We start from the raw sequence: 25,804 nt of genomic DNA, 5'->3' as shown, positions 1-25,804 counted from the left end.
TGCTTGGCCTCATACACACTATCTATGATTGAGGGCCGGTAAACGCGTCAGACTGTATGTCCTGTATGCATTTCCATGGACTTTTGTGATGACTTTTTATCAAGATTATCGAACAGAATTTTTTTTACCAGCAAGTGCCGACTCCTACAAGTTCCTTCATTATCGTTTACCTTGTCATAGTGTTCATAGGGGCATTGTCACTAGTAATTGTAAGAGCACGCCTGTATGTGCACGAGACCTGAAAATGATCAGGTAATATATTTTTATTAACAGTATATGTGGAATTGGTCCACAGAATCAATTTCACTGGTGGATCCTCAGCACCCTAATAGTACATGTCAGGTATGTGATTTCTGGCTTATTTGCTGTGCTCTGAAAAGAAGGCTTATTGTTACACCACCCTACCAGTAAGGCCAGTCCTCAAGTCCAGAGAAGCATCGACAATCCACAGGAAGAAAACCAGGGCTTATGAATGCTGTCGGTCATCGATCCTTAAAGCTCCCCAATAAAAGTCCTCATAAAATCTAATAGTTTTCTATTTTTACATTATTTTATATTACTTAACCAGTAGTGATGAGCGAATATTATTTGATCGAATAGCTTATTGATGGAATACTACACTAATCAAATTATTCGTTTTCATTCAAATATTCGACCAAAAACGCAGTAAAAATTTGATTGGACCTCCAACCCACCCCCCCTGGCGCTTTTTTCAGCCAATAAACATGCAGGGGGGAGGGACATGCAACAAGAATAGACAGGACTTAAAAAAAAACTCTAACTGTGATTGGCTGGCTAAATCATGTGACCTCCTGAGTATAATGGTGCGTTTACACGGAAAGATTATCCGATAGATTATCTGCCAAAGATTTGAAGCCAAAGCCAGGAGTGGATTTGAATAGAGGAGAAATCTCAGGCATTCCTTTATGACCTGATCTCTGTTTATAGTCTGTTCCTGGTTTTGGCTTCAAATCTTTGGCAGATAATCTTTCTGTGTAAACGCATCATATGAATAGGGTATTTCAGATTCGTGTCACTTGCTGTTTATAGCGAGAGAGGGATAGTCTGTATACCAGGAAAAGAGAGCTTTTAGGTGAGGTTAGGTTGGAAGGGACCTCCAAAAGCTCTTGTTAGGGCTAAAAGTATAGAAAGCAGAGATTTAGAAGGTGTTGTAAGACAAGCAGTGTGTTCAGACAGGTAGGTAGTGGAATGTGAGCAATAGGCTGTAGTGAATGTACTGTACAGATAGGGTATACGGCTGTAGGCTATGTTCACAATACGTAAAAGTACAGCAAAAGTACTTTGCACGTTGTGGTAAAATGCTTATTGTTCTATGGGATCCTGGCCGGAGCGTATACACATCGTATACATCGGATCCCGTGCGGAGCCGCAAAGAACTGTCAGTTCACAACCGGAACGGCCGGTCTCTTACATAGTGTGAACATAGCCGTATACTGTGAATGTTCCATAACAAAAAACAAGTTTGGTACTACTGATTTGCGCACTGTGCATCCTCTAAGAATTTGAATGCCTTTTTCTGTTTGGCATTCTAAAAAAAATGATATATCCGTTATACAGCTGTATACTGAGTGTGCCATAAAAACTATTATCTTGGTGCTACTGATTTGCGCACTGTGCATCCTGAACACCTTTTTCTGTTTGGCATCGCGCACACACACACACACACACACACACACACACACACAATGACAGTTAGCAGTGGATACTGTTTAATTACCCCCGTGTCTATGCCATCTGTGCTGGTCATGGGCAACAGGATTTAAAGGGGTGAATGATAAAGTTTCTTATGCTTAATATTTGGCTTTCTGTCCTTGCCAAAGAAGAGGAAAGAACTTTTCCAATTATTATCATCATTATACAGTACATATTTTGTGTTTGGAGTCTATAGTGAGAGGCTTTAATAGTGGTGTAAAGATGGGACTTTGGCGTGTTAGATATACCCTGGCATGCTTCCCCTGCTGTCCCATATGCATTCAGAGGTGTCGGCATCATTTCCTGAGGTTTCATTGGCCACTTGGTGACCTCCTAGTGACTATAATGGGATTTGATATTCGATTGAATAGTCCCATATCGGGGGCTATTTGAATCTAATTCCAATTTTTTTTGAATATTTCACTATTCGCTCATCTCTATTAACCAGTTCTCCCACTTATGAAGTGTTCCCTGTACTGCTTTTTTAATGTCTTTATTCCTCAGACTGTATATAATGCGGTCGATTAGAGGAGTAAACACAGTATATAGCATGTGCACGCTTTGCGGGGGTGGCGGTCACTGACCGACGCGGTGTGGAGTTAGCGTAGGGACCCATGTGAACCAGGAGACCTGCACGTTGGTACACGGGGCGATATAGCTTGATCAATTCATATTCCAACAACCTGAAGTTGGTTTTTTAAAATAGGCTTAGCAGCATTGGTATCAGCCATAGGTGTGATGTGCAGCCGCTCTTCACTCTCCATGTCAGATTTTGTATTTTTCTCCCCTTTCTGGGCAGCTAGCACTCCCCTTTAAAAGACCCATGTGCCCTAAGTCAGCAGAGCATATACCTGTGCTCACACGACAGTACCTCCATTTTTTTTCCCATTCTGTCTGCAGCAGTTTTTGGTGAGTGTAATACCATATCCATACTTGTGTTGTTTGGGGGCAGCCTTCCTCGCTGGTGGTGCTGGCTGGGACTTTTTGGGGGGGCTTTTTGGGTCTGGTCCTGTGACATGGGGGTTGCAGGGCCACTTCATGGCCTCCCTTCCCTGCATGTGCACGCTTTGTGGGGGTGGCGGTCACTGACCGACGCGGTGTGGAGTTAGCGTAGGGACCCATGTGAACCAGGAGACCTGCACGTTGGTACACGGGGCGATATGGCTTGATCAATTCATATTCCAACATCCTGAAGTTGTTTTTTTTAAATAGGCTTAGCAGCATTAGTATCAGCCATAGATGTGATGTGCAGCCGCTCCTCTATCTCCATGTCGAAGATATACCCTGGCATGCTTCCCCTGCTGTCCCATATGCATCCAGAGGTGTTGGCATCATTTCCTGAGGTTACATTGGCCACTTGGTGACTTCCTAGTGACTATAATGGGATTCGATATTCGATTGAATAGTCGCATATCGGGGGCTATTTGAATCTAATTCCAATTTTTTTGAATATTTCGCTATTCGCTCATCTCTATTAACCAGTTCTCCCATTTATGAAGTGTTCCCTGTACTGCTTTTTTAATGTCTTTATTCCTCAGACTGTATATAATGGGGTTGATTAGAGGAGTAAACACAGTATATAGCAGGGAGAGGATTTTACTCATGGAAAGGGTTAGGCCATTTGTAGGGACGATATAGACACTGAACATAGCCCAGTAGAATATGGAGACCACAATGAGGTGGGAGCTACAGGTGGAGAAAGCTTTCTGTCTACCAGTACTGGATGGGATCCTCAAGATGTTCAATACAATATATGTATAAGACACTACAATGGTTATGGTTAGGATGAAGAAAAGTGGAAAGCCTACTAAGGAAGTCTCTAAGTGGATAATAGAGGTATCAGAACAGGCAAGGTCTATTAAGGGAACAAGGTCACAGAATACATGGTCAATGATGTTCGATCTACAGAAGTCTAGTTTTGCTGCTGTTGTGGTGTAAATCAAAGTAATGGAAAATCCAATCAGCCAACAGATGACCATAAATACGACACAACGTCCAATTATCATGATGGAGGAGTAACGGAGGGGATTACAGATGGCCACATATCTGTCATAGGACATCACAGCCAGGAGAAGACTTTCAAAAGCTTCTGATGTACAGAAAAAGTAAAACTGAGTCATACAGCCAATAAAAGTGATGGTCGTCCCATTATTCAGTAGGATATGGAGCAGGTTAGGGACAATATCTGTTGTCAGAAGGATGTCAGTGATGGAGAGCTGTGAGATGAAGAAGTACATTGGGGTGTGGAGGATCTTGCTGGTGGACACCAGGATGACGATCAGAAGGTTCCCGCATATTATCATGGAATAAACCACAAGGAACAGAGAGAAGAGGGAAAGTCTTAAACCTCGACTGACTTGAAATCCTAAGAGAAAGAACTCTGTGACCCTTGTCTTGTTGTTCTCCTGTATGTAGATCATGGATATAGTTACATTGTGTATTTAAAGCCATAAGAAATTAAATCTTAGAAAACCTAAAGTAGTCTAAATATGACCCAAGGCAAAATATTATAACAGAAAGAGGGTTATAATGACTTATTCCAGTCATGTAACTACTAAAGATGTTACAAAAAAAAAAATCTAAAATAGGAAAAATGCAACGTGACAATTTTTAAAACTCGGTTTAACACATATGAATGGAATTGGTTCTTATCTATAGCAATTGCAAAAAGTTCTGTAAAAACCCATTAATGTTCTGTACACGAGAAAATCTGCTACAATACTCATACAACTGTCACATAAAACACAACAGAATTATATTTCATAATAATAGATATCATGTATAGTATATGTATGTATATAAATATAGTTAACAAACTATACATAATAAAATACAAAAACCTACTACAATAGCAAAACCATAAAGGTTTATCAAGTACCAAAGATCAACAAATAAGAAGTTATAGAAATGAAACATTTTATAGGTTTGATAAATATTATGGATTATGGGGTGACACTGATATCAGTCAGGGGTAGAATATATCTCGAGCAAGTCATGGGTCGTGCCACCTACCTAACCATAGTACACACCAAGTCCTTCCTTCAATAGCAGTGACCTCTGTCGGTAGGATATTGCCACAGGAGCCACACTGCAGACATTGTTCAGGAATCAGGAACATGACAAAGAGATCAAAGTGGTAACTTGACCTTCAGATTTCCCAGACCTCAATTGATCATCTTTGGGATGTGTTGGAGAAGTGAGTCCCATCCATTCAGGCTACAGCCTACGGATTTACTTCTGACATCTCAGAGCAGATACCAAAGGACATCTCTAGAGATCTATGAAGTCTATCTAGATGTGTCAGCAATTTAAGGGGACCTACACAATATGAGGTTTAATGTTCTAGCTGATCTGTTTAGATATTATAATAATTCATACATCTTCACTAGAGATGAGTGAACCTGGAGCAGCTGGAGTCCATCCAAACCCGAACTTTCGGCATTTGATTAGCAGTGGCTGCTGAAGTTAGGTAAAGCCCTAAGGCTATCTGGAAAACATGGATATAGTCATTGGCTGTATCCATGTTTTCCAGACAACCTTAGAGCTTTATCCAAGTTCAGCAGCCCCCGCTAATCAAATACCGAACGTTCGTGTTCGGATCGACTCAAACTCGAAACCCGGTTCGCTCATCTCTAACCTTCACTCATCTTTAAGAAATTCTTTGTCATACAATTGTTACTCACATGATATATGTCTTTGTTCATTCTCGGAATACTCTTCCTTCTGGTCGCTCTCAGGTCTCTGGGGGGGATGGGTGACAATGTTACACAGCAGCAGCGGCATCAGCTTCTATGGCCACCAGACCCCTGAATGTGAGACATTACCTGCCGATATTTATCTACAAGATGAAGACAAGGGAGCAGGTAGGAGAACTCCCCGGAGATATCTCTGCTCCTGTCTGATGAGTCTCCGGTGTGACCGCCAGTGGGGGAATATAGAGAGAAATCATTTTTTTTATTTTAATTAAAATATAAAACATTCAGATGTATAGGTCATTATTGTGAAGATGAAAAATTGAAGATAAAGATGAAAAAATTTCATTCACTGCCTCACTGAGGAACTCCTAAGGGAAAGATACTACCTTTTTTTGCTCTAAGGGGCTTCACTTCCTCTGTCTGCCCACCCATGCTTATACTTTTGCAGATGAGAGGGAACATGCTATTGCCCCCTCTAGTCTGTGGAGGTATCAGCCCAGATAGGCAGATGGAGAATGTGTAGTTCTTAAGAGAAAAAAAAAAAGTAGGATATTTCCCGCTTTCTGAATATTCCCTTTAAGCCTTATAGAAAGTAGTTTCCCTTAAACCAAGAAGACTTTAACATGGAAGCCCACAGAAGCTGTACTCCTGGAAGAGAAACCTCTGAACCTGGTTAGTTATCCTCTTAGATGCTGCATTCCAGAAGAGATGGTGGCATCTGAGAGGTTTCTGAGGACTCTATCACCCCATAGGCACCTCTGACACCTGATTGCCGAATACCAAAGAGTTTCCATGAAAGACAGAATACCATGAGGTGCTGGGTCTGTGTTGTATGTAAACATATCCAGCTGTAGCCTCTGGCAGGGATGTCTGGTAGCTTGATGCCTTGTGGGACTAATAAAAAGTAAAAAATAAAGTCTCACAAATGTCATTAAGAAATCCTCCACCTACAGAATTTATCCACATGGTCAAGGCTGAAACGCCTATGGGCGCCTTCATGCAATTTTGTATTAAAGCATAACCAATAAAAATTGCATACATCTTTTTGTGACCTAAATCCTGATAAAAGCAAAGCTTAAAACACAACACAAATAAAACAACTGCCGTTCTTTTCATACTGCAATGATTTGCGTTGAAGTCAATGCAAACAACAGACGTTGTTTCACACAATGTATTGCTCAACGGCCGTCCAAATAACAATCATATCGATTTTTTCCGACCGTTGTCCATAAACTTCAATTGCCTCAAAACAACTGCTATTGTTTATACATTATGTGAACATAGCCTTATGGTCCTGACTGGTATTCATCCACATGAACATTTCTGAGGTCAGACACAGATGTTGGCTAAATATTGGCTCGCAATCTCCAGTCTAGTTCATCCCAAAGGTGTTGTATAGTGTTGAGGCCCGACTCAATGGAGGAACTCAAGCACCAGCTTCCACTCCCATGCCTTAATGGACCTCTCTGTCTACCTTGGGCTAAGTTGACCTGGAACTAGAAATTAGCTAATCACTCAGAAATTTGTTTCTCGAAGTTCGTGAACATTCGTACGAATTTGTGAATATTTGCAAATGACATATAACCAAATTTATTTTAAAACAGTTAAACTATAGTAGCTACAACAGTGGGACTATTACTGAAGGACAGATTTTTCACCCCATGTTGTTGTGACAGTGTTAAAAGTTGAAAAAAATTTGTTTTTGTTTTTTTTAAATGTCAATCAGCCTGTCAATCATTCAATTTCCACCATGGAAAGCAGTGGACATCAGTGGATCAGCGGCGTAAACTCATTTTTGTCCCAAAACAGCAAAGGACATTGCTAACTTAGCAGCGTCACATGATGTCTGAAGAACATTGGTTGATCAGGGGCATCAAATTAAATGGTCTTCATGGGCATCATTGGACACCAGTGGATCAGTGGCATAAAACCTGACTTTGACTACTCTTTTGGATCTTGATTTTGTACTTTTGCTGCCTGACGTTGCTGACCCAGATTGTGTACTCTGGCTTATTGTGTTTGTTTTTTCTGTCCTGTTCTGTGTTACACTTTATCAGTATAGGGACTGCCAACGTGCTTGTCGGTGACTTTTTAGGGCCGTTGAGGCAAGTAGGTAGGGACAGAAGGTGGGTTCTAGTGGCTAGGGCCAACTGTCTTGTCCTGTTCTCTACCTCGGTCCGACGCTTTTTCAGGAGATCTTTCAGTCCTGGGAGGGAGCGAAGGAACCTATGCACAATGAGGTAAAGGTAGAACACTGGAATGGGCAGTCCATGGCAGATGTGTGTCTTTTTAATTCACTAAACCTAAACAAAACATAACCCCCTCTGTCATGGCGTGGCTGAAAGAGGCAGTACTGTGCCTATGGAGTGGGAATAGGCGGAGTTCAGGTGGAGCTCCTGGTCCATATACTCCACTCCAACCTTAGAATATGTGCACACTGTGAAATTTAGACGGAACCTACGTCACAGAATTCCCAGCTCGCGGACTGCAGCGGGCGCACGCGTCTCCTCCCGTATCATACACTACATTCTATGCACGGGCAGATTCCTTCCTCCGTCCAAAGAATGAACTTATTGCCAACATATCGTTTCCTGCAAATACAAGTGGCTACATATACTACCCATTCCGTCCTGCAGTTAATGAAATTGTTGATTGTATATGTCCTGTTTGTATTAAAACTAGTGATTGTTCTAGTCTTGTCTATGAAATGACAGGCCTGGCAGTGCCCACATCTGCAGCATCCAATGACTTGGGAGGTGTTAAGCCATGTTCTATTCATGGGGGGAGGTTCCAGGTGTCTGGAAGTCACCTTGTCACCTATGCTAGGACCTTTGCGATAGGGTGATCGAAGGGTGATCTCCCACCACCTCTCTGGTATCTGGGTCCAATTTAAGGATGTCCCAGTGTTTGGTATGTCCCAGTGTTTGGTGAGTATGTCCCTCACCCGTCCTGCTTCTGTGTCGAAAGTGCCCCCTACTCGCATGGGTTCCATCTTCTCCTCTCTCACCCTTGGAGTAAGTAGTGCATCCCTATCCCTGTTGTGTGCTGCGTGGTAGGCCGTGCGTAATATATAGTCTGGATATCCTCTAGCCCTGAATCTAGACCCAAAGTTTATTGCTTGTGTATGAAAATCCTCTGAGCAGTTTCTCCTCAGACAGAGGTATTGCCCCTTAGGAATCCCCCTTTTGAGGGGTGTGGGGTGACAGCTCTCCCATCTGAGGAGACTGTTCGTAGAGGTGGACTTTCTATGGATTGTCATCTCTAGGTAACCATTATCCGTCTTGGTTATTCTAACATCCAGGAATGTGAGCATTCATCCATCTATTTCTGACGTGAAGGCTAACCCCAATTGGTTAGTGTTAAGATGAGTCATGTAGTTTTTGAAGTCATCCAAAGAGCCTGACCACAAGATGAGGATGTCATCAATGAACCTTGACCATGCTAATACCCAGTCACTAACATTTTCATTGTCATCACTCAAGGCCATGGTTGCCTCCCACCAGCCCAGGAGCATGTTGGCGCATTGTCTGCTAAAGCCAGGGATGCTGTATGAGTGCAAAAAGAGCCCGGGGTCCATGGTACCCCTATCCGCCTCGCCTCCATGACAACATGTGCATGGAGTTTGTATGTATCCTCCATCTTTGCATAGGGGGTTGGCTAGAAGGGGCATGGTTAGCAGGCGGCCCACAATTTCTTAACAGCCTGAGGCCCATGGTACCCTTTATCATCCCCTGTTGCTAATTGTTTCTTTTTATGTCTTTTTCAGGTCATTTGTGCTTGGACTGTTTTCAGAGCCCCCACTCAATATGGAATGGTACAGTGCACAAACCACGCTCAATTTGTTGTTTGCATACACATTAAAATATCTCCAGACCAAGAAAGAACGAGCCCTCGATAGGGGAGATTTGCGCGGGGGCCTACTACCGGAAGGAGCTGCGGCCCTGCTGCCTCTTCCTGCCCTTTCCCTATGAACTGTCCTCTGTCTCTGGCCACCCCACTGCCTCTTCCTGCCCTTTCCCTATGAACTGTCCTCTGTCTCTGGCCACCCCACTGCCTCTTCCTGCCCTTTCCCTATGGACTGTCCTCTGCCTCTGGCCACCCCACTGCCTCTTCCTGCCCTTTCCCTATGGACTGTCCTCTGTCTCTGGCCACCCCACTGCCTCTTTCTGCCCTTTCCCTATGGACTGTCCTCTGTCTCTGGCCACCCCACTGCCTCTTTCTGCAGTTTCCCTATGGACTGTCCTCTGTCTCTGGCCACCCCACTGCCTCTTTCTGCAGTTTCCCTATAGACTGTGCTCTGTCTCTGGCCACCCCACTGCCTCTTCCTGCCCTTTCTCTATGGACTGTCCTCTGCCTCTGGCCACCCCACTGCCTCTTCCTGCCCTTTCCCTATGGACTGTCCTCTGTCTCTGGCCACCCCACTGCCTCTTCCTGCCCTTTCTCTATGGACTGTCCTCTGTCTCTGGCCACCCCACTGCCTCTTCCTGCCCTTTCACAATGGACTGTCCTCTGTCTCTGGCCACCCCACTGCCTCTTCCTGCCCTTTCCCTATGGACTGTCCCCTTTCTCTGGCCACCCCACTGCCTCTTCCTGCCCTTTCCCTATGGACTGTCCCCTTTCTCTGGCCACCCCACTGCCTCTTCCTGCCCTTTCCCTATGGACTGTCCCCTTTCTCTGGCCACCCCACTGCCTCTTCCTGCCCTTTCCCTATGGACTGTCCCCTTTCTCTGGCCACCCCACTGCCTCTTTCTGCAGTTTCCCTATGGACTGTCCCCTTTCTCTGGCCACCCCACTGCCTCTTTCTGCAGTTTCCCTATGGACTGTCCCCTTTCTCTGGCCACCCCACTGCCTCTTCCTGCCTTTTGTGGTGCTACACATGCCTCAACATCCCCACAGCTTTAACCGCTAGACACAACAAAGGGCCAGGTCGGGTCACTCACTTTGTCACAAGACAATTTTAAAGAGGACGTGTCTGACCAAAAATACACACTCACACACGATGACAGTTAGCGGTGGGTGCTGTGTGATTTCCCCCTTCCCTATGCCATCTGCAGTTGTCATAGGCAATGTGATTTAAAGGGGTGCATGAAAATGTTCCTTATGCTTAAAATGTGGCTTTCTGTCCATGCTAATGTAGAGGAGAGAAGGTTTCCTGGTGTATTTTAGACTTTACATAGAGGTTATATTGGGTTTGGAGTGTATTGTTGAGAGGCGGTTATAGTGGTGTAATGCTGCGACTTTAATGTGTTAGATGCAGGCATGCTTTCCCTGCTGTCCCTGTTGCATCCAGAGGTGTTGCCATCATTTCCTGAGTTGTCTTAGAACTCCAAGTGGTCGGATTTTGATTTCCAATTGTCGAGAATTTTTCTCTCATAGACTTTAATGGGATTTGATATTTGATCGGATAGTCGAGCATCGGGGTCTACTCGACTCGATATTCGAAAATTTGAATATTACACTACTCGCTCATCTCTAAATTGGGAAAAAATGTTTGTAATTTATTTGAGACACAGCTCAACCAAAAACAACAAAAACATTTAAAAACATGCCATACAACACCCTGAGATAAAGGGTGTACACCCCACTGAACAGGGATCAAGTACATATGCAATAAGGGCTGGGTATAGGATATTTGTACAGTATACAAAAAAATGTCCAATAGTAAACATATTATCTAAATACATGCATGAGGGTAGATGTATACATTTGTTAAAAGGGGTACTCTGTCGAAAATAATTTTCTTTCAAATCAACAGGTTTCAAAAAGTTATACAGATCTGTAATTTACTTCTATATAAAATCTCCAGTCTTCCAGTACGTATCAGCTGCTGTATGTCCTGCAAGAAGTGCTGCATTCTTTCCAGTCTGACACAGTGCTCTCTGCTGCCACCTCTGTCCATGTCAGGAACTGTCCAGAGCAGCAGCAAATTCCCATAGAAAACCTCTCCTGCTCTGGACAGTTCCTGACATGGACAGAGGTGAATGGTAGATGATAGCATCAGACTTTAATTAAGAAGAGGGTCAGAATTAGAGATGATTGGACTTCGAGTACGTTCTATAGTCTCTATTAATTATTTATTAAAAAAAAAAAAAAAAGGGTTCCCTCTATTTTCATAACCAGCCGGGTTAAAAAACAAGCAACAGCAGCCTGGTAACACCAGGGTAGGAAGAGCCATTGGTTTAGGCCCTCCCCAGCCTAAATCTTACCAGCCTGCTGCCGCCCGGTCCAGGAGCGCCAATTTTGACGCTCTGGGACCACTGGCACCCGGCTCTTTCCAGTACCCCTGGTGGCATTGGGTACTGGGGTAATAATGGGGGGGGGGGGGGGGTTAGTGGTAGCCATTTTATACCGGCTAACACTAGGCCCCGACTTAGTAATGGATTCCGTCTATTAGACGGCTTCCACTACTAAGTCTATAAAGTAAAGAAATAAAGACAAGACACAAGTGAAATTTTTTTTTTATTCAAATAAAAACACCCCCACACCCCTCATTGACCATTTTACTAAAAAAAAATAAAATCCAAACAACTGCTGGTCATCGACGTAGTCCACCGAATCCGACGTAATCCCCAGGATACCGATAGCTGAAAAACAAAAAGGGAGAAACACACAAAAAACACACAAACAGGAGCACAACACCCATCATTGTGAGCGGTGTTGTGCTCCTTACAGTATGCAGCATCTTTACAGATCGCTGCTTACAGTCTGGCCCCCAAGGGGTTAAGGGAGGATGTATTGCAACCCCCTTAACCCCTTGGGGGCCAGACTGATGTCAGACTGCACCCATCCCAGCAAGGAAGGGGTTAGGTGACCCCCCCCCCCCTTCCTTGCTGGAAGGGGTGCAGTGCAGGGGAGGGGGTGGGGAGAGCTCTATACTCACCCCGATGTGTCCTCTTCGCTGGTCCGCAGCACAATGAAGTCACTGTACTGCGGACCGGCTCATTATATGTGCGCTCAGCCGATCAGCCAATCAGCTGAGCGCACATATGATTCAAAATGTTTCTTCTAACCTCTTAAGGACATATGACGTATCGTACATCATATGTCCTCAAGAGCACTTCAAAGCGGGGCTGCGCGGCGACCCCGCTTTGAAGCGCCGCGGTCCCAGGTGCCGCGTGTAGCCCGGGACCGCCGCTATTAGCGGGCACGGTCTGAACGCCGTGTCCGCTAATTAGCTAATTGTATATCTATACAGCAAAGATCTCAATGAGAGAACAAAGTGTATATACTAGAAGTCCCTCATGGGGAATAACCCTAACCCCAGAGGGGAATAACCCTAACCCCAGGGGGAATAACCCTTACCCCAGGGGGGCTTCTAGTATATGTGTAAAAAAAAAAAAGTATTGTTAATAGTAAAAAGCCCCCTCCGCTAATAAAAGTCAGAATCACTTCCCTTTTCCCAGGTTATAAATAAAAATAAATAAACAAATAAAGAAACATGTTTGGTATCGCCGCGTGCGTAATCGCCTGAACTATTAATTAATCACATTCCTGATCTCGCGCGGTAAATGACGTAAGCGCAAAAAAATCCCAAAGTGCAAAATTGCGCATTTTTGGTCACATCAAATCCAGAAAAAATGTAATAAAAAGCGATCAAAAAGTTGTATATGTGCAATCAAGGTACCGATAGAAAGAACACATCATGGCACAAAAAATGACACCTCGCACAGCCCCATAGACCAAAGGATAAAAGCGCTATAAGCCTGGGAATAGAGCAGTTTTAAGGAACGTATATTTGTTAACAATTGTTTGAATTTTTTACAGGCCATCAGATAAAAGAAAAGTTATACATGTTATACATCATTTTAATCGTAACGACTTGAGGAACATATATAACAAGACAGTTTTACCCCAGGGTGAATGATGTAAAAACACAGTCCCCCCAAATAAAAGAAATGTGTTTTTTTTTTGTTCAATTTCACTACACATTGAATTTTTTTCTGGTTTTGCAGTGTACTTTATGCAAAAATTCAGCCTGTCATTGCAAAGTACAATTAGTGATGCAAAAAATAAGGGCTCATGTGGGTCTGTAGGTGTAAAAATGCAAGTGCTATGGCCTTTTAAACACAAGGAGGAAAAACCGAAAACGCAAAAACGAAAATTGGCCCCGTCCTTAAGGGGCTAATAATGCTCTTGTGATAGCATAATTAGAAGAAACATTTGATGTTTTAATTAAAGTAAAGTATTAATTATGACAGAAAGCTCTATTACCGGGAATATGAATAAACAGCTTTAATAGAGTTTCCTGTAATAATTAATATTTAATTAATAAAACACATTTTCGTTGTAATAAAATTAGTTTTGTTGTTCAATAATTTAATTTAAACGGATCCATACTTGTGCAATTAAATATACTGTAAAAAAAATAATAAAAAAAAATATATATATATATATATATATATATATATATATATATATATATATATATTTCCCTTTACGTCCTAAGCGGCAGCACATATATGGGGAGATTCTATCTTCCTGCAATGATAGGACAGATGGTAACAAGCAATTAAGGATTTTAATGAGCCTGCCTATAAGAGCCTCTATAGCCCTAGCCTCCTTGTGTTTTTTTTTCTGTCCTTCTGTGGGACAGGTGGTGGAAGGAGGAGGGGGGGTCTGCTGATGCTTTCTTCCCTTCCTTTTTCTCTCAAGCACCTTTTTCACTGCATGGTCGTGCAGTGGGAAAGGGGATGTATTAAGTTTATTTATTTTTCCTTTTTTTAGTTCAATAGAACCCTGAGGGGGTTGTTATGCCTCCACATCCCCTCCTATTAGAAGGGGATAAGAACGGTTTGTACCTGGGGTAGTTTTCCGGGTAAAGCAGCATGGAGTGACGTCATCGGGGGGCGCCGGCGTGTTCGCGTCATGACGTACGGGCGCGCTGACGTCACCACGTGCTCCGCCGAGCCCGCGCGCATGCGAGTTTGTACCTGGATTAGTTTTCCGATTAAGGCAGCATGGGGTGACGTCATCGGTAGGCGCCGGCGTGTCCGCGTCAGGACGTACGGGCGCGCTGACGTCACCACGTGCTCCGCCGAGCCCGCGCGCATGCGCCGGCTCGAATCTACGTGCACCACGTGGTGCTGAGTAGGAGGGGCCTTGCATCATCACGTAGATGCGGCCCGGGTCCCCGGCGGCTATTTAGTCTGGCCAGCAAGCATGGCAGCTGGTAGGACCCTTGCCTTTGTGTCCTGCCGCCCGCATCCCGGACGACCCCCAGAGATAAGGTAGGTGGGTCAGTAGTTATCAGGGGGACATGCGGCACTATGTGTACTGGGTTCGTTATCCCACTGGGGGACAAGGAGTTAATCCGTTTGGAGGGGAGGACACTATACAGTCCTCTGTGGACTGCTGTATAGAGGCACTATCTACTATAAGGCGGAAGTAGATATTTATGATGTCATTTTTTGTAATATCCTAGATGTCTCAAGCATCAGGTCAGAAAGCAAGCAGCAAACGCAAACATCTGGCTTGTGTGGCCTGCGAGACACCTTTGCCTGACGGACATGAGAACAGATTATGTGACAGCTGCATCGCCGAGAATGAACAGACCGATATGCAGCTATCCAACATAGAAATGATGGCATGGATGAAAAATCTCATAAAAACATCATTATCTGAGGTCAACAAAAGAGTTGAAACAACACCATCTGTTGTACGGATGTCTATGTCTCCATCAAGAGAGCTTTCTCCTCATGAATCAGTCTGCCTGGATGACCTCCAGGTCATAGACGAAGTTTACTACACGGAAACAGAGAACGAGGAGGAACCAGATTTTAATTTTTTTCCCATAGAAAGGATGAATAACCTGTTCAGGTATCTGAAACCCGACGGTGTCTTACAGGCTGATTCCTCTTACAGAGGAAGATGGCTCATCCAAGAAGGTGAGAGCATTTAAAATTGATTCTGTAATTAAACGTTTAATGTTACATGAATGGAAAACACCCGATAAAGGTCCCTTTTTAAACAAGAAATTCAAAGTAATGTTTACAATTGATCCTGAACAGAATAAGGAGTGGGGTACCCCACCTAAGGTGGATTATGCAGTCTCAAAACTCTTCAAGCGCACATTGGTACCGAGTGAGGATGGGGCCAGTTTCTCCGATGCCATGGACCGCAGATTAGAGAACTCTCTTAGAAAGGGGTATATGACGGCATCAGCCCAAGCTAAAGCTTCAGCTTGTGCCTACTCGGTGGCCAAGAACCTTAGGTCATGGCTCCTCCAGATGGAGGAAGACATTGACAAGGGTGTCCCCAGAGATGACATCCTGAGCAGTTTTAAGAAAATCGCTCTAGCTTCGGATTTCCTCTGTGATGCCTCGGTACAGCAGGCTCGGTTTGCAGCTAGGAGTATGGCATTATATTCCACAAGTAGGCGAGCCTTGTGGATAAAGCCTTGGGGGGCCGATGTTCACTCCAAGAATGCTCTATGTACCATGGAATTTAAGCCTAATAGGTTATTCGGTCCTGATCTGGACTCTCTAATGGAAGGTCTTGCGGAGAAAAAGGAAAAGTCTCTACCTCTGACTTATAAAAAGAAGAAAAGCTCCTTTCGATCTTACTTCTCCAGGGGGTCAAATGCGGGCAGAGGAGAAAATTACTATCCAAGAAGAGGTCGGCAGAATCAAGGGTCCTCAACGCAACGCCAGAGAGGACGGGGCAGAGGTTCAGCCAATTATGCCAAAAGAGCGACGTTCTGACGCCAGAAGCATCCCAGTGGGAGGGCGCCTAGCCCACTTCGTACACCTCTGGGAAAGGTATGTACAAGACCCTTGGGTCATAAAGATTATAAGAGATGGTTATCTTATAGAATGGCGCACAACACCAATAGACAGATTCTGCTTCACTCCCGTTATGTCTTCTGTAAGACAACAGCCTCTGGAGAGTGCAGTCCTAGAATTCATTCAGATGAATGTTTTAGAGGACGTCCCTGTCCAAGAAAGGGGGCAAGGAATATACTCACGAGTATTCCTGGTGCCAAAGCCTTCAGGGAAGTGGCGCATGATTATCGACCTAAGGTTTCTGAACAAATTTATAGATCAAAGAAAGTTCAGGATGGAAACCATAAGGTCTGCCTTCCCGCTCATCTCCAAGGGAGATTTTTTGGCGACAACAGATTTGAAAGACGCCTACCTGCATGTGCCCATTCAAACGACCCACAGAAGATACCTCCGTATCAAAGTCTGCATACAAGGCAGTTGGCGACACCTCCAATTCAGGGCTCTGCCCTTTGGGATCACCTGCGCACCGTTCCTATTTACAAAGATTGTCTCTGCGGTCACAGCCTCCCTAAGGGAGGTAGGGGTAACCATCGTTCCATACCTGGACGATTGGTTGGTAATCGCCAGTTCAAAGAAAGAGCTCCAGAAGAAATTAGACTACACCCTAGAACATATCCAATCGCTAGGTTGGATAGTGAATCTGGAGAAGTCCCAGCTAACACCTTCACAGGAAAAGGTCTTTCTAGGGTTTATCCTAAAAACAGAAACCATGACAGTGTCCCTTCCTCCGGAGAGACTTCAGAAATTGAAGCAAGCTGTCAGGAGTCTGAGGACAACGAAGCCGCTATCTCTACGCCACATGATGAAAGTCTTAGGACTTATGACATCCACAAGCGATGCCATAGAGTGGGCAAGATGGCATATGCGGCCACTACAGCAGGAGGTCCTATCAACCTGGGACAGAAGAACCGAGTCCCTGGACCAGAAAAAGATAATTTCAAGGGACACAAGAGCTTCACTAGCTTGGTGGCTGTCCCCTACCAACGGAAGAAGTTTTGCACCCGTACCCTGGATAGAGATTACAACAGATGCCTCAGGCTCAGGTTGGGGCGCCCACATGATCGGCCAACGAGCAAAAGGCAGTTGGGACCAAGTGGACAGAATATTATCTTCCAACTTGAGAGAACTGATGGCAGTACGTCTAGCCTTGATACACTTCGAACCCCAGATCCTGGGTCAGTGTGTCAAAGTCAGATCGGACAATGCCACAACTGTGGCATACATAAACCGGCAAGGAGGCACGAGATCTCTCCCCCTCCTGATGGAGGCAGAGAGAATATTCTCTTGGGCAGAGAGATGTCTTCACAGACTATCTGCGACCCATCTGAAGGGACAACTGAACGTCCTAGCAGACAGGCTGAGTCGGGACCTTCCCATATCGGGAGAATGGTCATTGGACCCAGAAATATTCCATCAGATAACTCAGCATTGGGGAGTTCCATCAGTAGACCTTATGGCTACAGCAGAGAACAAGAAAGTCCACCGATTCTGCTCCCTGTACAAGGCAGACAGGCCATGGAAGTTGGATGCCCTATCGTTCAGGTGGACTTTCAGACTGGGGTACATCTTTCCCCCAATCCCCATGATCCCCAAAGTCTTGCAAAAGACAAAACAGGATCAAGTATCAATGATAATGGTGGCACCATACTGGCCCAAGAGAACATGGATTGCGCTCCTGATGACGATGTCCAAAGGGGACTTCTGGAGGTTACCAACAGTACCTCACCTACTGTCTCAGGGCGACAGAATGTGCTGGAATCTGAGCGAACTACATCTAACGGCATGGAAATTGACGGCTCCCTATTAAGAGGTAGAGGTCTCTCAGAGGCGGTTGTAAATACGCTCATACAGTCCAGAGCTCCGTCTACTAATAAAACATATTTAAGAGTTAAAAGAGCATTTGACTCCTGGTGTGCCAAAACTCGGGTACCAGCTAATGCACCATCAACGGAGCAGATTTTGCAGTTTTTACAGGATGGGTTTGACAAAGGACTAAGCCCGAACACAATGAAAGTTCATGTGTCTGCCTTATCTGCCCTTCTCGGAAGGAGATTATCTCAAGAGATCCTGATACAAAGGTTCATAAAAGCTACACAACGCATCAGACCAATTGTCACGAATCCTTCACCTAAGTGGAACTTGGGCTTGGTCTTAGACCAACTTTGTAAACCACCATTTGAACCCTTACCTTCAGTAAGTCTGAAATTTCTATCCCTCAAGGTATGTTTTCTGGTGGCCATCACATCAGCCAAAAGAGTCAGCGAGATTCAGGCTCTGGGTTCAACTGAACCATACTTGATTTTTCTTCAGGATCGGGTAATCCTAAGAACTCTGCCACCCTTCACTCCTAAAGTACCATCATTCGCCAATATTAATCAGCAGATTGAGCTACCAGTTTTTTTGCGAGATCCTTCTAATGATGATGAACTAAGACTGCACTCTCTAGATGTGGGTAGAGCCTTAAGAATCTACTTAGAGAGTACGGAAGATTTTAGAAGGACTGATAACCTATTTGTATCCTTTTCAGGGAAAAACAAAGGTAGCGGAGCCACTAAAACAACCTTATCCCGATGGATAAGAGAGACAATTACGTTGGCTTATGGGGAAGCAGGAGTGCAAGTTCCTGAAGCCATCAACGCTCATTCCACCAGAGCAATGTCAACTTCCTGGGCAGAGAAGAACTGTATTCCCATCGACCAGATCTGTAGAACCGCCTCCTGGACATCATCGAATACCTTTGCCAGACACTATAGATTGGACATTAGATCAACAGGACACCAGTCCTTTGGTAGTGCGGTCTTGAGAACCAGGACATAAATTTTTGTAAACCCTCCCTATTTGTGATCTTGCTAAATCCCCATATATGTGCTGCCGCTTAGGACGTAAAGGGAAAGTGTAATTTTTACTCACGTAAATTCTCTTTCCTGTAGTCCGAAGCGGCAGCACAAGCAAACCCTCCCAATAAAAGATTTATATATTTCGCATTATACTGGAGTCTGTCAGTTTATTGGTATATTGAATAGAGTACTCAGAAGTCGTTGTAATAACACAAGGAGGCTAGGGCTATAGAGGCTCTTATAGGCAGGCTCATTAAAATCCTTAATTGCTTGTTACCATCTGTCCTATCATTGCAGGAAGATAGAATCTCCCCATATATGTGCTGCCGCTTCGGACTACAGGAAAGAGAATTTACGTGAGTAAAAATTACACTATAATATATATATATATATATATATATATATATATATATATATATATATAACAGATAAGGTCTCGTGATGAGACTGAAACGTTGCAGTTTGTAAACTTTTTTGCTATGAAATAAAACACTTATTTTTTCACCGAAGGAGTGCAGCGGAACTCTGTTCTTTATATATAACAGTATATTTAATTGCACAATGATGGAATCTTTTTAATTAAATTATTGAACAACGAAAGTAACTTTATTACAACGAAAATGTGTTCTATTAATTAAATATATTAACCATTAGAGGAGTCGGCATTATTGCCGATTTGCCGGCTATTTTTTTTTTCCCACTATATTTGCACTTTTATTTTTTCCACTTTTTTCATTGTAATAGCAACTGCAACTACATGAAACTATTCCGATCGAACCGAACTTTTCAAAAGTTCGCTCATCCCTAGTTTGGTGGATTCCGACATCTGTCCAAAAAGTGAACCTGTTCATTCTTTGGACGGACGGTGGAATCCGCCCCTGTATAGAATGGAGACTATGGCACGGGAGAAGATGTGTCGGCGAGCGGGTACGAGCTGCGGAATCTGCTACAGACTGTCCGTTGGGATTCCGTAGTGTGCATATACGCTTAGTCTGTAATAGTCCCACTATTGTAGCTACTATATTTTAACTGTTTTACTGAAATTGGTTTATATATGATTCACCAATATTCAATTTTTCGACAAGAAATTCCCGAATATTCATGAACTTAGCAAAATTGATTTTTGCGTGATTCACTCATATCTACTATGTGCCACTTAGTTTGTTTATTGCCAGCCTAATATTACCAGCCTACTACTGCACAGTGACAGACTTTTACTTTAATTGTTCGGGCCTGCTGGTACTCTTATACAGACTGTTCCCAGTACCCATGTATCCTTCAGTACTGGTGTAAAAAAAAAAAAAAAAATCTACCACTAATTCAATTATAAATAGAAAGAAAAGGTTCTCACAGGGAAAAATGTTATTAAACAAAAATAAAAAAGGTCATTTAATAAGTACCATATCTACCTCTCCAGCTGTATCTGTTGTTCAGTCTGCCAGTGCTTACTGCCACAGGGTTTTCTGGATGTTACATAGTTACATAGTGAATACGGTTGAAAAAAGACACATGTCCATCAAGTTCAACCAAGGAGGGGATAGATACAGGGAAGGGGGAGGGGTGATAGGTTCTATACATACAGGGAAGGGGGAGGGGTGATAGGTTCTATACATACAGGGAAGGGGGAGGGGTGATAGGTTCTATACATACTGTATGCATTTATATTAATTTGCTCTAAGAACTTATCTAGGCCGGTTTTGAAGCCCTCTACTGTTTTTGCTGTGACCAGATCCTGTGGTGACTGTTCCACAGATTCACAGTTCTCATGGTAAAGAAGACTTGTCGCCTCCAGAGATTGAACCTTTTTTTCTCGAGGTGGAGGCAGTGCCCCCTTGTCTCTCTGGGTGGAGGCAGTGCTCTCTTGTCTCTCTGGGCGGAGGCAGCGCCCCCTTGTCTCTCCAGGCAGAGGCAGTGCCCCCTTGTCTCTCCAGGCAGAGGCAGCGCCCCCTTATCTCTCCAGGCAGAGGCAGTGCCCCCTTGTCTCTCCGGGCGGAGGCAGCGCCCCCTTGTCTCTCTAGGCGGAAGCAATGCCCCCTTGTCTCTCCAGGCGGAGGCAGCGCCCCCTTGTCCTTTGAGGGGGTTTTACCTGGAACATCTTTTCCCCATATTTCTTGTAGGGGCCATTTATATATTTAAATAAGTTAATCATATCTCCCCTTAAACGTCTCTTCTCCAGACTAAACAAATGTAATTCTTTTAATCTCTCCTCATAACTAAGATGCTCCATTCCCCTTATTAGTTTAGTTGCCCGTCTTTGTACCCTCTCCAGCTCTAGAACGTCCTTTTTATTAATCGGGTTCCAAAACTGGACAGCATACTCCAGATGAGGCCGCACCAAAGCTTTATAAAGCGGTAATATTATATCCCTGTCCCGAGTGTCCAGGCCTGTTTTAATGCATGACAATATCCTGCTGGCTTTAGAAGCAGCTGCCTGACATTGTGTGCTGTTCTGTAGTCTATTATCTACAAGTACACCCAGATCCTTCTCCATCAGCGACTCTCCCAGAGTAACTCCCCCCAGGACAAATGATGCTGCAGGTTATTACTCCCCCCAGGACATATGATGCATGCCGGTTATTAGTACCCAGGTGCATAACTTTACATTTATCCACATTGAACCTCATTTGCCAAGTGGACGCCCAAACACTCAGTGTGTCTAAGTCATCCTGTAACATCTGCACATCCTCCATAGACTGTACTGTACTACAAAGCCTGTAACATCTGCACATCCTCCATAGACTGTACTGTACTACAAAGCCTGTAACATCTGCACATCCTCCATAGACTGTACTGTACTACAAAGCTTGGTGTCATCTGCAAAGATAGAAACATTGCTATTATTTCCACTCTCAATATCATTAATAAACAAGTTAAACAGAAGGGGGCCCAGTACTGACCCTTGGGGTACACCACTTATTACCGGGGACCATTTGGAGTAGGAATCATTGACCACCACTCTCTGGGTACGATTATTAATCCAGTTTTCAATCCAGTTACACATTAAACTTTCCAAACCGATAGACTTTAACTTACCCATCAGACGTCCATGAGGAACTGTATCAAACGCTTTAGCAAAATCCAGGTACACTATATCCACAGCCGCGCCGCCATCCAGGCTTCTACTTACCTCTTCATAGAAACATATTAGGTTGGTTTGACAGCTTCTGTCCTTAGTAAAACCATGCTGGTTATCACTTATAATACTATTGTCAGGACCGGAAGGTACAAACACGACAAGACAGTGGTCCCTAGGTCTGTACCCACCCACTGTCCCTACCTGCTTGCCTCGATCAGCCCTAGGCGGCCGTGAACAACCACGTAGACGTTCCCTACGCTGATTACGTGCACATAGAATGAAATGGACGAACATACATAAGAATAGTCTACAAGCCGGGTCAAAACCAAAACAGGCAGCAAAGTACAAAATCAGCAGGCAAAGGGATCGTCAAATAGTCAAGCAGAAGGTCAGATAACAAGTCGAGTCAAACAGAGGGATTAGGAAAGGGGTTTGCAGGAATAGACGGGGAAGCTGGAGCCAGGAGTTAACCTAATTAAACAGCACTGGAACTCTGCCTTAGCTTTGCTTTATACTGAGCAAGAGCCCGGTCTGGATCCTCATTGGACCGGCGCTCTGATCCTCCAGACTGCAGACAGGCAGAGAAACCAGTCAATCACAGAGACCAGACAGGTGTAAAATCAAGTCCAGAAGCTTCTCAGCTTAACTCCTGCAAAACCAGAAGCTGAGAAGCAATCGGGTGTAACACACAAAAGCAAAACACCAGGCCCAGTTCAGACCAGGCTACTGCAGATTCCTGACAACTATTAGCCACTACATATTCCTGGATGTAGTCCCTTATAAGCCCCTCTAATAGTTTCCCCACAATGGACGTTAAGCTTACAGGTCTGTAGTTACCTGGGGAAGTTCGAGAGCCCTTTTTGAAGATCGGCATTACATTTGCCTTACGCCAGTCCCTCGGCACAATACCAGTAAGCAAAGAATCACTGAATATTTCATGCAAGGGTAGAGAAATTACAGAACTGAGTTCCCTAAGAACTCTGGGGTGTAATCCATCAGGCCCTGGAGCTTTGGTTACATTGAGTTTATTTAATTTATCTTGGACCATATCTATAGTAAACCAGTACAATACATTACATGTGTTAGCAGCACTGGCCCCACCCACCTCAGCACTGGCCCCACCCACCTCAGTACTGCCCCACCCACCACAGCTCCATCCTCTTTTGCATATACAGAACTGAAGAACCCATTAAGTAACTGAGCTTTCTCCTGATCCCCAGTTATTAACTCCCCGTCACCATTATTTAGGGGTCGTAAATGCTCTGTCCTTGTTTTTTTTGCATTAATATATTTGAAGAATTTTGGGGGTTTCTTTTGCTTTCTATAGCTACCTGCCTTTCATTGTGAATTTTTGCTGCTTTTATTACATTTTTATAGGTTTTGTTGACTTCTTTGTAATGTTTAACCCCTTAACGACATCGGGCGTAAGTGTACGCCCCCGCAGGGTGGGCTTTAACGCAAACGGGCGTACACTTACGCCCGATGTTTCCTTGATCGCAGCGATCGGGGAAGATGGCCTGCTATGATGTATAGCAGGCCATCCCTGCTTGTCGGCACGGGGGGTGATTAACACCCCCCCCCCCGTGCCGAAGATCGCTGCTATATGCTGATCAATACAGATTTCTTTGGAAATGTTCGGCTCTTCGGGTTCGGCGGGCCTTGGAAGTCTTCGGAAGCGTCACTCTACTGCCCCCTAGTGGCTGATCAGTGAGTATTATTCACTGATCAGTTGCTTTGGGTTAAAAAGTCCCCCCCCCCCATTTTTTTCCCCTTTTTATGCACCCTAACGCCGCAGAGTGCTGATCAGCATCACACGTAAGTGCGCCATTATCTGCTAATAAGTGCCGCACGTAAGTGCGGTATTTATCAGCAGCTCCTTTCTTGGCGTAGGGATAGTAAAAAAAAACGTAAAAAACACTACACTATACCACACTTCATGAAATAAAGTTTTACACTACACTACATTACACATTTACATACCCCATATACTAGTCCCCGTATAAAGATGGCCCCCAGGGTGTTTTCATCGTCGGACGAATACGCAATTATTGCCTCCGACACTGAAACAGCCAGTAAGGGTGAATGGGGGGATCCTTTTTCCCTCCATTCATCCTCATACTCATCATCCAGTGACGTGTCTGGGGGTAGCGTAGCGTACCCTGCCCCCCAGACACGTCTTTTCCGCCAGTACCGTCCCAATAAGAGATGACGGTATGACGTGAAATTCTACAAACTCTGTGAGAGTACCTCAGGATACTCTTACAGATTTAGGGTAGGTGCACACTGCGGAATGGAGAAGGATAACCCTTTGTGCATTCTGCAGCTGGCACCCACCGGCAGACTAATGGAGGCGCGTGTCTCCACCCGTGTCATAGACTCCATTCTATGCATGGGCGGATTCCGTTGTCCATCCAAAGAATGAACACGTTCATTCTTTGGACAGAGGGCGGAATCCGCCCGTGCATAGAATGGAGTGTGACACGAGAGAAGACGTGCGCCTCCATCAGTCCGCCGGTGGGTGCCAGCTGCAGAATGCACAAAGGGTTATCCTTCGCCATTCTGCAGTGTGCACCTACCCTTAGAGTGTATGAAGGAAGGAACACCTGAATCCTACAATCCTACACCCGAAAAACAACATACAAAATGTGTAGAGCAATTTCCCCCGAGTCCGTAAATACCCCACATGTGGACATAAAGCGCCATGTGGGCGCAGGGCAAGCCTCCGAAGGGAAGGAGCGCTATTTGGATTTTGGAGTCTGGATTTGGCCAGAATGGATGATGAACGCCATGTCGCATTTACAGAGCCCTCGTGCTGCCAAAACTCTGGAAACCCCCCACAAGTGACCCCATTCTGGAAACTAACCTCTCAGGGATTCCAATAAGGGGTGCAGTGAGGATATGGACCCCTTGATGACGGGCACATTTGTGACGTGAAAGTGAAAAAATGAAAGTTTTCACTTTCACGTCACATTGTTTCACATTTGTGCTTGTCACCAGTGGAGACCATATGCTCGCTGCACCCCTTGTTAGATTCCTTGAGGGGTGTAGTTTCCAGAATGGGGTCACTTGTGGGGGGTGTCCAGTGTCTTGGCAGCACGAGGGCTCTGTAAATGCGACATGGCTCATGAAATCCATTCCAGTGAAATCCAGCTTCCAAAAGCCAATTGGCGCTCCTTCCCTTTGGAGACTCGTCCTGCGCCCGCTTGGCACTTTATGTCCACATGTGGGGTATTTCCGTACTCGGGAGAAACTGTGCTACATGTTTGTTTGTTTGTTTTTCTTTTATCCCCTTGTAAAAATGAAAAATGAAGGCTAGAACAACGTTTGAGTGTAAAAAATAGAATTTTTCCTTTTTTACGCCATATTGTTCTGAAAATCTGTGAAGCACCTGTGGCGTCCAGATGCTCACCGCACCCCTTGTTACATTCCTTGAGGGGTGTAGTTTTCTAAATGGTGTCCCTTTAGGGGTGTTTTTTAGGTTTTGGCACCCCAGAGCCTCTGCCAAGCTGAAGTGGTAGAGTCAAAAATGACCAAATAAAACGGAGGCATTGAAATTCACTAGGCGCTCCCTTATACCTGAGGCTTGTGGTTGCATCAAATAGGGCAATAGGGCCACATATGGGGTATTTCTATAAACTGCAGAAACATAGCAATAAATATTGGGTGCATTTCTCTGCTAATAGGTTTATTATTATGAAAGAT

At 44.4% G+C, this 25,804-nt stretch overlaps 1 protein-coding gene across 1 annotated transcript; it reads right to left on the bottom strand.

The window, feature by feature from the left end:
• Positions 1-3,170: 3,170 nt before the first annotated feature.
• LOC138785964 (olfactory receptor 5G9-like) lies at positions 3,171-4,133 on the bottom strand. Its single transcript, XM_069962495.1, has one exon. The coding sequence runs from the start codon at positions 4,131-4,133 to the stop codon at positions 3,171-3,173; it is 963 nt and encodes a 320-aa protein (XP_069818596.1).
• Between the last annotated feature and the right edge of the window lie 21,671 nt (positions 4,134-25,804).

The sequence above is a fragment of the Dendropsophus ebraccatus genome, chromosome 1 (genome assembly GCF_027789765.1).
Source record: "Dendropsophus ebraccatus isolate aDenEbr1 chromosome 1, aDenEbr1.pat, whole genome shotgun sequence".
NCBI lineage: Eukaryota > Metazoa > Chordata > Amphibia > Anura > Hylidae > Dendropsophus > Dendropsophus ebraccatus.
Note: the sequence above shows the minus strand (reverse complement) of the source record. Positions and strands in the feature narration are given on the sequence as shown.

Excerpts from the sequence above, each read along its gene's own strand:
- LOC138785964 (XM_069962495.1), bottom strand. The coding sequence starts at position 4,133 with ATGATCTACATACAGGAGAACAACAAGACAAGGGTCACAGAGTTCTTT.